General features: G+C 62.3%; 2 protein-coding genes across 3 annotated transcripts in view; one reads left to right on the top strand and one right to left on the bottom strand.

Moving 5' to 3' along the window:
- The first annotated feature begins 1,793 nt into the window (after window positions 1-1,793).
- On the top strand, window positions 1,794-7,506 carry SHISA8 (shisa family member 8). The gene is made up of 4 exons (XM_027968157.3): window positions 1,794-2,868; window positions 5,424-5,557; window positions 6,272-6,418; window positions 6,806-7,506. The coding sequence occupies exons 1-4, from the start codon at window positions 2,339-2,341 to the stop codon at window positions 7,198-7,200; spliced, it is 1,206 nt and encodes a 401-aa protein (XP_027823958.2). The 5' UTR covers window positions 1,794-2,338; the 3' UTR covers window positions 7,201-7,506.
- Window positions 7,507-9,751: 2,245 nt separating this feature from the next.
- The window catches only part of SREBF2 (sterol regulatory element binding transcription factor 2), a 64,454-nt gene continuing 61,163 nt past the window's right edge, over window positions 9,752-13,042 (bottom strand). For both annotated transcript variants that reach the window (XM_042247805.1, XM_027968156.2), the window contains exons 18-19: window positions 12,038-12,149; window positions 9,752-11,635 (exon numbers count right to left, since the gene is read on the bottom strand). In XM_042247805.1, coding sequence (XP_042103739.1) covers window positions 11,415-11,635; window positions 12,038-12,149 — 333 coding nt within the window. In that variant the 3' untranslated portion in view covers window positions 9,752-11,414. The remainder of the gene's footprint in view (window positions 11,636-12,037; window positions 12,150-13,042) is intronic.

Below are 13,042 nucleotides of genomic sequence, written 5' to 3'. Positions count from 1 at the left end.
GAGACATAGATCCTGATTGCAGTCAGTCTGGGGTGGAAGCTGGGCAGAGCATCCAATGATGCCAAGAGAGCAGGGTCAGGAGAGGGGTCCAGGGAGAAGCAGCGCATTGGAAGACTTGCTCTGGGTCCAGCAGGATCATGTTACCCGGGAAGAGGTCACAGTCCCAGGGAGCAGTGACAAGCCTCTTGAAACCTAGTGCCCAGCAATAGGGTGGGAAAGAGGGGAGAAGCAGCCCCCCTCCGAGACTCAGTGACCCAGAGGGCTGCTTGGCAGTGTGTGTTGAGGGCATTGATACAAACTAGACAGTCTGTGCCATGGATTCCATTTCTAGGAATACCAGCTAAGGATGCACCAGAAAATATAAAGTTATAAAGCAGAATAATATACTGAAAGTTTGACAGCAAAATGTAAACGAAAAACCAGTTATAAAGCAGCTTGTAAAGGATCAGTTTTCCCTGGTAATGGAACTAAGGCAATTTCATTTTATCCCTTTGTTCATCTATTCTCTTTTTTCTATAAAATTGTAATAAAGCCTTTTAGTAGGGTAGGGTCTTCTGGGCTGGATCCAAAGCATGTTTGTGGGTGGAGGAGAGAGGAGCAGTCTGTTTTTGGCCAGGGCATAAGGAATGGGGGAGGGCTTTGTAGGGAGGTCACCCTCCTTCCTGTCTTAGCCCTGAAATTAGCCTGTCAGCCCCTCATCTCATCAACAGAAAACCTGATCCTCCTTTAAATGTAAATCTGTCTCCTTCCTGCCTCCACCTCCTCCATTTTTATAAGCTGATCCCAGTTACTGAGTGAAGACAGGATGCAAGAGGGAGCAGGAAGCACCCAAGGAGCCCAAATTCTTCATCTGAAACCAGAGGCTAGAGTCACTTCATTCATTCAGCAGATGTGGCAGAAGTCTGTACTGTGGGGACACCAGGAAATTGGCACACGCAGTCGATGTCCTCCTAATGCTCTCATCTAGACAGTGGGAGGCCCCACCTTGACCCTTCCCTGCCAGGAGAGGCAGTTCCTGATGTTTAAATGAGAAACTGAGGCAGGGAAAAGCAAGGCAACTCACCTGGCTTGTTTGGATCACATTCTGCAGTTAAAACCAACTTCAGAATCATAACTGAGCAGCGCTCTGAGTAGGTTCCCTCCTGGCCCCTACCCCTACCCCAGGGTTTGAGAAAGGACCTGAGGGTCCAGCGGGGACCAGGGCGCAGTGTCTGACAAGGGCTCTGCCCCAAGGGGAGTCCCTGCGGGTAAACCAATCTCCTCTCTTTCTCACCTGGGCTGGCAGGAGAGATCCAGGGAGCTCCAGACTAGGCCCTGTCCACCGCTCATAGGCGTGGGGTCACCGCAGGACCCCAGCCCAGCGTCCAGGAAGTTCTGGGACCCAAGTTCGTGTCCCAGGGTTAACACTGAACCCGAGGCAGCCTGGAGGGGACCTAAACTTGGCCTTCTGCTGAGGCTCTGCTGGAAGTTTCCTTCCCATTTAACAGCCAGAACATCGAGGCGCGCAGAGGAAATGGCCCTGCCTCAAGCCACACTTGTGTCTGGATCGGAACTGGCGTAGGGCACGGGGAGGATGGGGGACAACAGCGACCCGCCAGGGCTGCCCGGTCCCTTCAGTCCCCGCACCTGTAAACACAAGCGCTCCCGCGGCGGGCCTAGTGTCCGAAGGAACAGTCCCGAGAGCCTTGGGCTGAGCGCCCCGGAGCGCCGGTTCCGAGGACCGCTAGCGGCGGGCCTTCGGAGAGGGTCTCGGTGGGGCGCTCCGCCGGTGCGGGGCCCGCCGCGCCACCGCCCTCCCGCCGCCGCGGCCGCGCTCCTCCCCCGGCCCTGCCTCCCTCCCGCCTGCCCTCCTTCCCCCGCTCCCTCCCTCCCCCGCCCGCCCGAGCCCGCGCGGAGCCGGAGCCGCAGCCAGAGCGCGGGCAGCGCGGAGCGGGCGGCGGGAAGGCAGCGGCATCCGGCGGCCCGCCGCCCCCGCTAGGCCCGGGACCCGCACACCCGCCGGGCCGGGACCGGGCGCAGGCGAGGACCCGCCGCCCGGCCCGGGGGCGGGGGGGTGGGCCGTCCCAGGGCGCCGACTGGCCGGCTGGGGTCCGAGGTGAGCCTACGAAGAGTACGCGCCCACCGGAGACGCGGCCCCGCGAGGCTCAGACCGAACCCCGGCCCAGGGCCTGGGGTCCTCGCGGGAAGCTGACGACAGAGGCGGTGTCCTCCAGGACCCAGCGGCAGGGCGGCGAGGCGGGCGCGATCCCAGCGGGCGCGGACCAGCGGGCCCGGAGCGAGGCGGGACGGAGCCGCGGCGCGCCGCCATGCGCCGGGTGCTGTAGCCGAAGCGGGCCCGATGGAGCGGGCCGGTGCGCGGGGGCTGCGCGGCCGCCGCGGGCCGCCGGGGCTCGGGCTCGGGCTCGGGCTCGGGCTGGCGCTGCTGCTGGCGCGGCCGCCGTCGAGCCGCGCGGGGGCCCCCGAGGCGCAAGAGCCGGCGGCTCCCGGCACAGCAGCCCCAGCTGGGGGCGACCGCTGCCGCGGCTACTACGATGTGATGGGTCAGTGGGACCCGCCCTTCAACTGCAGCTCGGGCGCCTACAACTTCTGCTGCGGCACGTGCGGCTACCGCTTCTGCTGCCACGACGGGCCGCGGCGCCTGGACCAGAGCCGCTGCTCCAACTACGACACGCCGGCCTGGGTGCAGACTGGCCGGCCGCCCGCGCGCGCCCGCGACGCCGCCGCTCCCCGGGACCCGGGCCGCGAACGCAGCCACACGGCCGTCTACGCGGTGTGCGGCGTCGCCGCGCTGCTGGTGCTAGCGGGCATCGGGGCGCGTCTGGGCCTGGAGAGGGCGCACAGCCCGCGCGCGCGGCGCGCCGTGACCAGGTGAGCGCGCGCGGCCCGGGGCCGGGGCCCGGGATCCCCTCCCAACCCCCTGGACGGCCAGCCTGCCGGGTGGGCTCCCCCTCTCGAGCCTTCTTTCTTCCTGACCCTTGGAACCTCCGATCCTCTCAACAGCCGCCTCCTCCAGGTTTTGTCTCCCCGCTTCTGAGTCTCCAGGTCTGTTTCTCCCCCATCCCCCCTTCACGGAGGGAGACAGCCGATACCGCTCCGTCTCCCCCTGACCTTCCGGCGGGAGCTGGGTGCTGAGCGGCCTTTCCCCGCAGCTCTGGCCTCTTCTGGAGTTAGGGGGAGGACAGGTCGCCCGACTGAGGGCACAAAATCAGTGCCTAGGGGAGGGGGCCTGGGGCCAGAGCCCAACTAGCGCTGGGGTAGAGGGCGTGCACTGGTGTAGCGTCGGGCATCTCAGGTCCCCAGGGAAGGGACATTTTCTGTGGCTCCCTTGGCTCTCTCCCCTCCTGCTTCCCTTCCCACTCCCCACCCCACCCCCACCCCCAAAGCTGTGACTCAGGGCTGACCTTATTTGCCTGGTGTTTCTAGAAGACCTCCCCATCTCATCCCACTCAGTGCCCCTGGGTAGAGGGGGATCCGCATTGGGTGCGGTACAGGTTCCTTTTGGCTGCGGTTTGGACAGGTGCTGAGTTCTGTGTTAAGTGGGGGTCACAGGACCTAGGTTCCCTACCTAAGCTGGGAAAGGGACTCTGGGATTCGGTGTCCTAAACCTAAACTTTCACTTACACCCCATTCCCTGACACACACTCACATGCCCCCAGTCACCCCCATGTCCTGGGGCCTGTGCCCTGCTCACTCGCTCATCCAGGCCTGGCTCCCTTGGGTGTGTGGGCTGCTGACACGGTGTGCGACAGGCTGGTACTTAGAAGTGACCATGGAGAGAGGCCTCCATGCCTGGGTGGGCTAGGTGTTAATGCTTCCCCACTCCTAGACTTCCTTCAGGGGCAGGAGGGCTTCCTTGGCACTCTGTGGGACCCTCACCCTCCAGACCACCCAGCCCACCTGCTCTAAGGCAGCTGAAGGCTGAGCCAGGACTGGAACCCTGGCTTCAGCTGCTGTGCTGTGTGCGATCTGGTGCCTCTCACCCTGGGTGCTGCATGCTTCAGGGGCAAGGCCTGGGCCTCCTGAGCTTGGAGCCTCCTGGAGCTGGATGAGGGGGAGAGGACAGGGCCTGTCCTTGATCCGAGCGGGGAAGCAGGAACTGGGGGCCATGATGATGGAGGGGAGTGGCTGCAGCAGCCTAGGGACACGTTCACCCAGAACCCACATTATCCTCAGGGGACCAGGAAGCGGGTCTAGTGATGCTTCAGGAAGAGCTGGGCCACCCCTGATGTGCTGAGTCCGTGGACCAGTGCCTTTTTCTGTCTGGCCTTTAGGCTCTATGTGCCCTGACTCCGATTTCTTATTTGGGGAGACCTGGAGCTTGTGTGTGGGTGTGCTCTGAACCCCTGCCCTCCTCCCCTCGAGTCACACCCTTAATTCTGTTTTGTTGAGCTTGCTGGTCAGGGAAGGCTTCTCAGATGGCTTGGTGGGGAGTCCGACTCTGTCTCTGGAGAAAGTTTGTGCAAAGGCTCAGAGGCATGAAAATCGCTCAGGTGTTTGGGAGAGCTGGCTGTTGGGTGCTCAGAGATGAGACCACGGGGGTGAGCAGCCAAGGAGTGAGCAGGGGATGTGGATCGGCTCAGGCAGGCTCTAGGAGACCTCCAGCTCCTGCCACATTGCAGCCAAACTGCGCCCATCCCAGGTGTCCCATCTCCAATGTGTTTCAGCATGAATCAGTCATTTGAGGCCCCAGCGAGGAGAAAATCATGGGTTCTGGACTGAAGGCAGCTGGGCTGAAGGCTGGGTTTGGCTGTCTGTGGGGAAGGCTCAGTCAGATCCTGTCACAGCTGGGTGGGGGCTGGGTGTCCTGGTACCCAAGGTCACACAGCCTTTGGTGCGGGGCTGGCACTTCGGGGGTCTCCTGGCTCCTCCTTCCCCACACTGTCCATCTTCCCTGCTTGTGCTGGCAGCTAAGTCCCAGAACACAGCAGAAACCCCTGTGGCAAGAGGGGAGGAAGGTAGGCAGGTTAAAAAAAAAAAGGCTTCCTGGTAGAGGAAGGATTCTGGTGGGCTTTGAAGAACGAGTAGGAGTTTTCCCAGAGGAGACGGAGAAGGAGTGGCACAAAGTCCAGGAGCCAGAGACACTGAGATGCTTGTGTTGAGACGGGGGCTCAACATGGAAGGTCTTGGGGAGTAGACTCCAGAACAGGGAGGAGGAGAGCCTTTGGAAAATAAGGTGGCCCTGGTTACACGTGACCCCCTTAGTTTCCTGACCTGCTCTGAGAGTTGGCCATGTTGGGGCTACAGGTCATGTCTGGGAGGAGAAACTAGATATTTGGGGCTAATCACCCGGGAGAGAGGAGGCCAGAAGGGTTGAAAGAGCTGCCCAGGGCCACACAGTGAGAAGTCATGGCGGGGGCTGCCTCTGATGGGCCAAACCTGGCTGACAGGGAAACAGGCTGCCTGTCACCTCTCTTTCCCTACAGGACACTGACAGAACTCCTGAAGCAGCCCGGCCCCCAGGAGCCACTGCCTCCACCTCTGGGCCCACCTCTGGGTAGCTGTGTCCAGGTGCAGATGGGTGATGGCCTTCCCCGGGGCTCCCCCCACAACAGCACAGGTGAGGCGGCTAGTGGCCGGGCCTTTGTTGATCCACAGCACAGAGCCGCCTTGTCAGGAGGGCCTGGGAGCAGGGGACCGGGGCCCTGAGGCTGTGAGCCATTTCTCAGATGAAGTGAGCTGCCCGCCTCTGTGAGGGGGGAGTGGGCAACTAGTCAGCTCCTTGTGGTGGACAGGGGTCCCTCCCAGGGTCCTGCAACCTCCAGCCTCTGGGACTCTGTGGAGAAGATTCCTGATTCAGGAATGCCCAGTTCAGACTCTGGGTCTGCCTGGTCCTAGGCTCTGGCCCAGAGCCCTGGCCTGCATCTGTGGCCTCTCGTGGGCCTTTTCCTTCCAGCTGGTGCCTCCCTCTTGGACTCTTGCTGGCGACACAGGCTTGACAGCACCTCCCCTCCCCCAACTATGGGTTCCAATCCTCAAACATTCTCTTCCTCTCTGGGAGGAGCCGATCCTGAGCCCCAGCGCCAGGCTCCAATCGAACAAGCTGGCAAGTCATCCGTTAGATGAGCACCCCCTCAGGGCTGGCTGCTATTATTCACGTTTATTCTGAGCCAGGCCCTGTCCGAGGTACTGGAGATTCTGCCGTGAGGAGACAGAGGAGGAATAAGTTCCTAAGTCATCTCACAAGTTATCATTAATTGCCCTCGGGAGTGGGCTGCAAAGAGGTGCAGGATGTCTTCCGGTCAGCGAGCCGAGTCTCATCTCCTCCTTCCAGACAAGAAACGCCCCAACAACGTGCCCCTGGGTTCGGTGACTGCGGGGCCCCCGCGCGCCCCCCGGCTGCAGGGGGGCGGCAACGTGACGCTGCAGCCCGACTTCGCTAAGTACGCCACCCTCAAGGCAGCCGCGCTCAAGGCCGCAGGTGAGAGGCCGGGTTTGTGCGAGGAGCGCCGGGCCCACTGCACCCCCGGAAGTGCAAGCGCTTGGATTATGAGGCTCGGCGTCCCAGTTCTAAAGTTCCCGGCGCTCCAGCCAGCGTCCGCATTGCCCCCTCGCTGATCGGCTCCCACGCCTCGGCTGCACTGCATCCCTCTCTCATCAGGCTGCGGGTCTGGGGCCGGGTAGCCGAATCTAGAGCCGGGGGGCGTAGCCTGTACCCTTCCTGGGTGGCTCTGAGACCCCCGCCTCTGCTGCCTGTCCCCGCCTGGAGGCGCTGAGGCCCCGTCCCCGGGACCTGGTCACGCCTTGAGGTCTGACCCCGCCCCGAAGTCTGGCCCTGCCGCCGACTCACGGCTCTCTGTCCCCGCAGAGGCCTCCGCTCCGGACTTCTACCAGCGTTTTCCTGCCACGGAACCCGCCCCGCTGACCCTCCCGGCGCGAGCCCGGAGGTCCCCCGAGGACTTGCCTGAGCTGCTCGACGCCTGCCCCTGGGCCCCCCCGGGCTACGCGTCCCCCGCCGGTTCCACCCCATCGGGCCACTACAAGGCCTGGACCGCCGGCCGCCCCGTCCGGCCAGCAGCCCGCGGCCACCTGGTGGTTCACGCCTCTCCCGCGCCCCGACGGCCAGGCCACGCGCCCCGGAGCCAGTTCAGTGTGGAGAAGCTGCCCGAGGCCTTCAGCCCGCAGGCCCCTGGCCTTTACGGCAGCGCCGGCCGCGGAACCCGGCACCTGAGCACCAACAGCAAAGCTGAGGTCACCGTGTGAAGAAGGGGCTGCCAGTTCTCTCGAAGCGTTGCAGCGCCGGGAGCCCTCTTCTGCCAGGGGGACTTGCCACAGGGCCTGACCGGGGGTGGGGGGAGCACCCAGGCCACGGAAGGAGGGATGCCAGTCTTGAAGTCCAGCACTTCTGCCTGCCCAGACTGGACCAGGAGGAGCCTTGGAGTCTTGCAGGGATGAGATGCACTGGGTAAGGCCAGTGGTTCTGTCCTGGGGGCTCCTTGTGTAAATAAACCCTTTTCTGTGACTCCCATCCTTGAGAATAAAGGGGCCCCAGCTTGACTCTGAGAGGCACTGATGGTGGAGGTGTTGGTCATTGACTGGACAGACGGCAGTGCCAGCAGAGGGCACAGCATGTACAAGAGCAGAGGACTGAGAGCTGGTGGGCAAGTGCTCTGGGAGCTGGGGAGAAGCAGCTGGAGAGGGTGGTCAGGGCTGAATGCCAGCCGGAATGTCCACACCAGGAAGAGCCATGGGAGGGGGGCAGCTAGGTCCCAGCCATCTTGGAGGTTGGCGCAGGGGAGAGAGCTGGTGGGCCCCCAAGGGTCCATGACCCTGAACGGAGGAGAGCCCCTCCAGCCGGCCACCTGCTTGACTTCGCTGAGCCTGGCTGATCCTCACTGACATTGTCTGGCCCTGGGCCGGCCCCTGGGCTGCAGGCCACTTGGCCAGCTTGGCCTGGGGCCACCCCCCTGATGGGCGTGGGCAGTGGGCCGAGAGACAGCTGGTACTCAGGATGGGGGAGCCTGCTCCCAGTGGCTGCTCTGGGGAAAAGGGGGATGGGGCTGCTGGACCCAGAGCCTTGGCAGTGCCCCCGCCAGGGTGCTTGCCCCCCCTCAGGCTTGGCACTGCCAGCTCTCCCTTTTCCTGGCTGTGGCCCAGGGCACTGCCAACACCCTGCATGCCATCAAGTTCCTCTGTGCCAGGCACTGGTGGGAGGTTGAGGGCTGGATTATGCCCCTCACTGGATATCTTAGGCACGGTATACTGTTTCAATAACAATGGCTGCCATTTTCTATTTCTTCTTTTAGTCCTCATGAAAGCCCCATGAGCATGTGGCTGGACAGATGAGGAAACTGAGGCCCTGAGACCTCAGTACCTTGCCAAGGTCACCCAAGTGATGACAGTTTAGGACTCTTCCGCATTCTGCCAGCACTGTGGGTCTGGTGGTGGAATGGCAGTGTGTGTTGGCAGAGGGGCCCCTTGCTCCCAGCCAGTCTCCGGCCTTCCTCCTGCTGGCTGGGCTGCCCTGAGGCCCCCAAACCCTCCAGCTCTTCACCTGTAGGAGGGTCCACCTTGCCCTTTCTTACGTTCTCTTGAGAAAACCAAGGCCCAGAAGCCCCAGATCAGAACAGAGCCTAGGGTCCACTGTTATGCCTGCAGTGGGGACCCCCATGGCTCACAGGGAAGGTGGCCCTCACACTCTCAACCCAGGGTGGGGGTGGGGTGCCCCCAAGAGGATCCTGCAGCTGTACAGAGCTGGGGGGGGGGTGGGTGCTGAGCCACAGATCTGGTAGAGACTCACAAAAGGATCAGTTTCCTGGGCACACATCAGCCACCCACAGCCACCCACCCGGTGACACAGGCCCTGGAGAGGCTGGGCTGGGAGGTGGGTGTGAACTCGTTGCTCATTCAGCCCCAAGGGCCCCCGATCTCCATCCCAAGGGCCAGGCCTCCGCTGGAAATGCTGCTCCAGTGACTGGACAAGGCCCAGCTGCAGTGACCACCCCGCACCCCACAGGCTGTTCTGGCCCTCAGGACAGTGGCCTGCTGTATGTCCTTCAGAGAAGGGAATGGCTTAGACAGCTCAAGGGCCCTGGCCCATTTCTCAGCCGGGGGCCAGGTTATGGACCACGCACTTCAGCCCCCAGACTCATCCCCACGGGCCTTGCTGACCCGCCTGCTCACACAGCCCTGCACTGCTTGTGGCCAGGCCCTCCCCACAAACAGGCATTTCACGTGTGCCAGGTGGTGCACACTGGCCAGCAGGCTGTCATAGGCAGGGGCTAGCTGTCTGCACACAGGCATGTGGAGGCTGAAGGGACACACCCCACTCCTGCCACCCGCCCAAGGGGACCTGGCTGGGAAGCACAGGAGCTGGACTCAGATGTGACCTGCAGGCCACATCTCAGAAGCTCTCTGCCTCCAGGGAGACGGGGAAACCAACTGGGGAGAGGCTTCTCAAGGGTGAACCCAGGAGGGTTTAGCACCCCAAATCCCAAAGAACTGGTGTCGTCTGCTAAGCAGCCAGCTGTGTCCTGCATATGGTGACCTCTGACCCCAGCAACACCACCACCGACACCCCTTTTCGCCCAGGTCTGTCCCAGCCCTGAAGTGTGAGCCAGACAGCCAGCGCTGGGAGAACGCGGCCAGGAGCATGGGTGGGCAAGAAAGGTCTGTCAGCCGGAAGCCCCTGGGACCTCTCGGCAGAGGAGGAGAGGCGGCCCCTGGTTCCGGACCCACTGGAGGCCAAGCCACGCGGCTGCCTGGCTGGTCACCTCAGCGGTCACGCCACAGACCCCACACGCTTCACACCGGGTGGTACCAATCTGTGTTTATTCAATAACCTATATCCAGGACTCAGTGAATGATTCCACATCCAGGAAGCCACAGGCATAGCCCGCTTTTCAGTGAAAAACCGACCCCCTCCCACCCTGAAACCATAACGAGAAAAGGCACAGTATATACACACGACACAAAGGCTGGCTCACCCAGGGGGCAGGGGCCATAATGGTAGGGGAGCAGAAGAGAAGTGGCTGAGGTCCAAGCTTATGGCTGAGGCCTGCTCTCGGCATGAGGGGAGCCCTTGCTCCAAGTCCCCTCAGTCTGTGCTGGGGCCCCTGCCCACTTTCTGCCCCAACCAGCCCAAGGGGGTGAGAGGCACAGGGACGGAGGAGGGCAGCTCCTCAGCCTCCCTGCAGGCCCCAGGAGAAATGGCCTCAGGTAGACGCCAAGCCTGGGCATCCAGAAAAGTGGGGCCACTCTTGCTCACAGGCCCCCCTCAAGGAAGGGGGCTTCGATCCTAGTGCCCACCTTGGGCAACACTGTGCCCACCTCAAAAAGCGGCTTGTCTGGGGACAGGGTAGGGTCTGGTCCCTGCCAGCCTGGCTTATTTTCAGGTCAAGAATTAGGGATAAAAATAGACTGTGGAGGTAGGAGTTGGGGTGGGAGGGAGCCCGAGAGAGCGGGGAACCCACACTGAAGGTCCCTGGTCCTCAGTCCTGGTGGGTGGCTTTCTCTCTCCCAGCCCCCCAGGGGCCTACCCCGAGTCTGGGCTGACATCCCAGGGGGCGGGGGAGTGGGAAGGAACAGGACAATTAAAGAAGACCATTTATTTTTTAAAAAAATTAAAAAATAATGCCAACATGATTTCACCCGTCCCCAAGCCTGCCCCCTGCCTCCCACCCACCTCCCCAGGGCTGGGCTTACTCCTCCCCAGGCTGTCCTGTGTAATGAAGAGAAAACAATGAACTCGCATTGTCAGGCACAGGGGAGGGGACGCGGACCTGGGGAGAGAAATAAAGATGCCACAGCAACTCAGCCTTGCATCACGGCAACCCCAAGCACACGGATATAAAAACATTCGTATAAAAGGGGGGTGTGCCGGGCACAGTGCCATGGGTGTAGCGCACGGTGCCCAGAGATCTATGTCCCCAGAGAGAAAGCCTGATAAAAAAAACAAGGAAGCAGGAAGGGGAGCGGGAGATTTTCAGAGGAGAGAGTCTTGGGAGGGCTGGAGATGGGGCTGGGCAGCCTGGGAGCTCCCCCTGCCACTTTCAAGTCAGGGAACCCCCATTTCCTGCCCGCCCTGTCTTTCCCTGCTCAGGCCCACTGGGGCCCAGGCTGGGACCTCTCTCTGCAGCAGCTCCCAGGGGCCCGCTAGCCCGAGGTGGTCCAGAAGCCTCGGCAGGTGACCGCTCCGAAGCCAAGGTTCATCCCTCAGCTCCCACTGGGAAGAGGAGAGAGACACAAGAGACAGAGGAGGAAGCAGAGACTGAGAGAAAATGAAGAGGGAGAGACAAAGGGAGAAGGGAGAGACTCAGAGACAGAAGGAGGAGGGAGAGAGACAGGGAGGAGGGAGAGACTCAGGGACAGAGGAGGAGGGACAGATGGAGGAGGGAGAGACTCAGAGACAGAGGAGACTCAGAGATGGAGGGAGCTGGGGAGCCACCCAGGCGGTGGCTGAGGTGCAGAGCCCATGGTCAGGAGGCAGCGATGGCGGTGCCGCCCCCCAGCTTTACGATCATCTGCTGGCAGTCGCTGCATGAGCGCCGGTCACCCGCCTTCTCCAGGGTGCGGGCGGCTTCGGCCAGCAGCACGGCGCGCTGGCCCGGGGAGGACAGGAAGGAGAGGGGGAGGTGGCGGCAGGCCAGGAGGATCGCAGTGGCCCGCTCTCGTTGCCCGGGCCAGGCGTCCGCCTCTCCTGTGGGAACCAGGAGACACACATTCCCACTGAGAGCCCGCTACGACGCAGGTGCTGTCCCACAGCTCAGTGAGAACTTGGGTATCTAAGCCCCCCACCCCAAAGTGAGGGAGGTTCAGCTCAACAGATGAGCTGACCCAGGCTCATTACACACATTACTCTAGCTATCATTCTGTGATGGGGCTGAGATGGGGCCCATCAGCGGGGGCCCAGCTCCTGCGCTGGGACGACAACCCCCACCATCCCCTTCTCCCTCTGGAGAGGCTGGACCCATGACAACCTGACTGAGGCCAGTCCAGCCCCACAATGCCTCACAGACCCTCCCTGGCCTCCCACCAAATCAAGCCTTGGGTTGCCCTCCCCTCCCCTGGGCCCACCCAGGCGCCAGCGCTGGGGGCTCACCGTGCTTGGCGTTCTGAGCCGTGCGCCGTCGCAGGCTGTGCTCCAGCAGCTGGTGGGTGCGGGTGGGGCTGGCTCCGGCCATCAGGCGCACAGTGGCTTCATGCAGGAACACCTGGAAGCCCGGGGACACAAGCCTGGTGTCCTCACCTGTCTCTGTCCCTGGGGGAATCCCTCCCTGCAGCATCACATCTGCCCGCTGACCACACCCCTTCTCCTCTAGACACCCTGCCAAGCTCGAAAACAACCTCTCCTGTCCTCACTCTGACCCCGGACACACACCCGGCAGGAAAGGGGAAGAGCACAGGCCAGCTGGTGGAGCTGGAGCGAGCGAGCACGCTGAGAGGGAAGCTAAGGGCCACCTCCGCTGACGGTGACTGAGAGCACCGGCATGCACTCTGGGCTGTGAGGACAGTAGGCAGGTGGGCCCTCATGATGCTGGGGGCTGCCTCCAGCCCAAAAGCAGGACATGGGAGAGGCAGGGACAGGAGGCGGCAGCGGGACAGCTCAGGCAGCTCGGGGCCTGTGTCCTTTGGTTTCTTCAGAAAGGGTCTCTTCTTCAGAGTTCAGAAGGTCTCAGGAGGAAGACCTGCAGCTCTTCTGTCAACACGAGTCACCGACAGGGGAGGGAGGGAGGGGAGAAGGGGGGTCTCCCTAGGTCTCTATCTTTTACACCTGAACACCTCAGGGTGTGAGGAGGGTGGCGCTGCCCTGGAAGGCCAGGGTGGAGGCAGGGAAGGGAGAGGCAGGTGGGGATGTTTTGTGAGGAGGCCGCCGCCCCTGGGCGCACTTCCTCTTTTCCACCGTGCAGGGGGTGGTTCTCGCATGACTGCATTTCATCTGTAGTGTCTGTCCTGGCTCACTGCACACAGGGAGGGGCTACAATGCAACCACGTGAGGGTCCCAGAGCACTCGAGGGTGAGGGCAGCTGTACCTCAAGCCCTTCTTTTTCACACGTTTCCAAATACAGCCCTTCCCCACCCCTAACACTGGCCTTCTTACTTGTGT

This window comes from Ovis aries, chromosome 3 (genome assembly GCF_016772045.2).
Source record: "Ovis aries strain OAR_USU_Benz2616 breed Rambouillet chromosome 3, ARS-UI_Ramb_v3.0, whole genome shotgun sequence".
NCBI lineage: Eukaryota > Metazoa > Chordata > Mammalia > Artiodactyla > Bovidae > Ovis > Ovis aries.
This window is presented reverse-complemented; position numbering and strand designations above follow the sequence as displayed.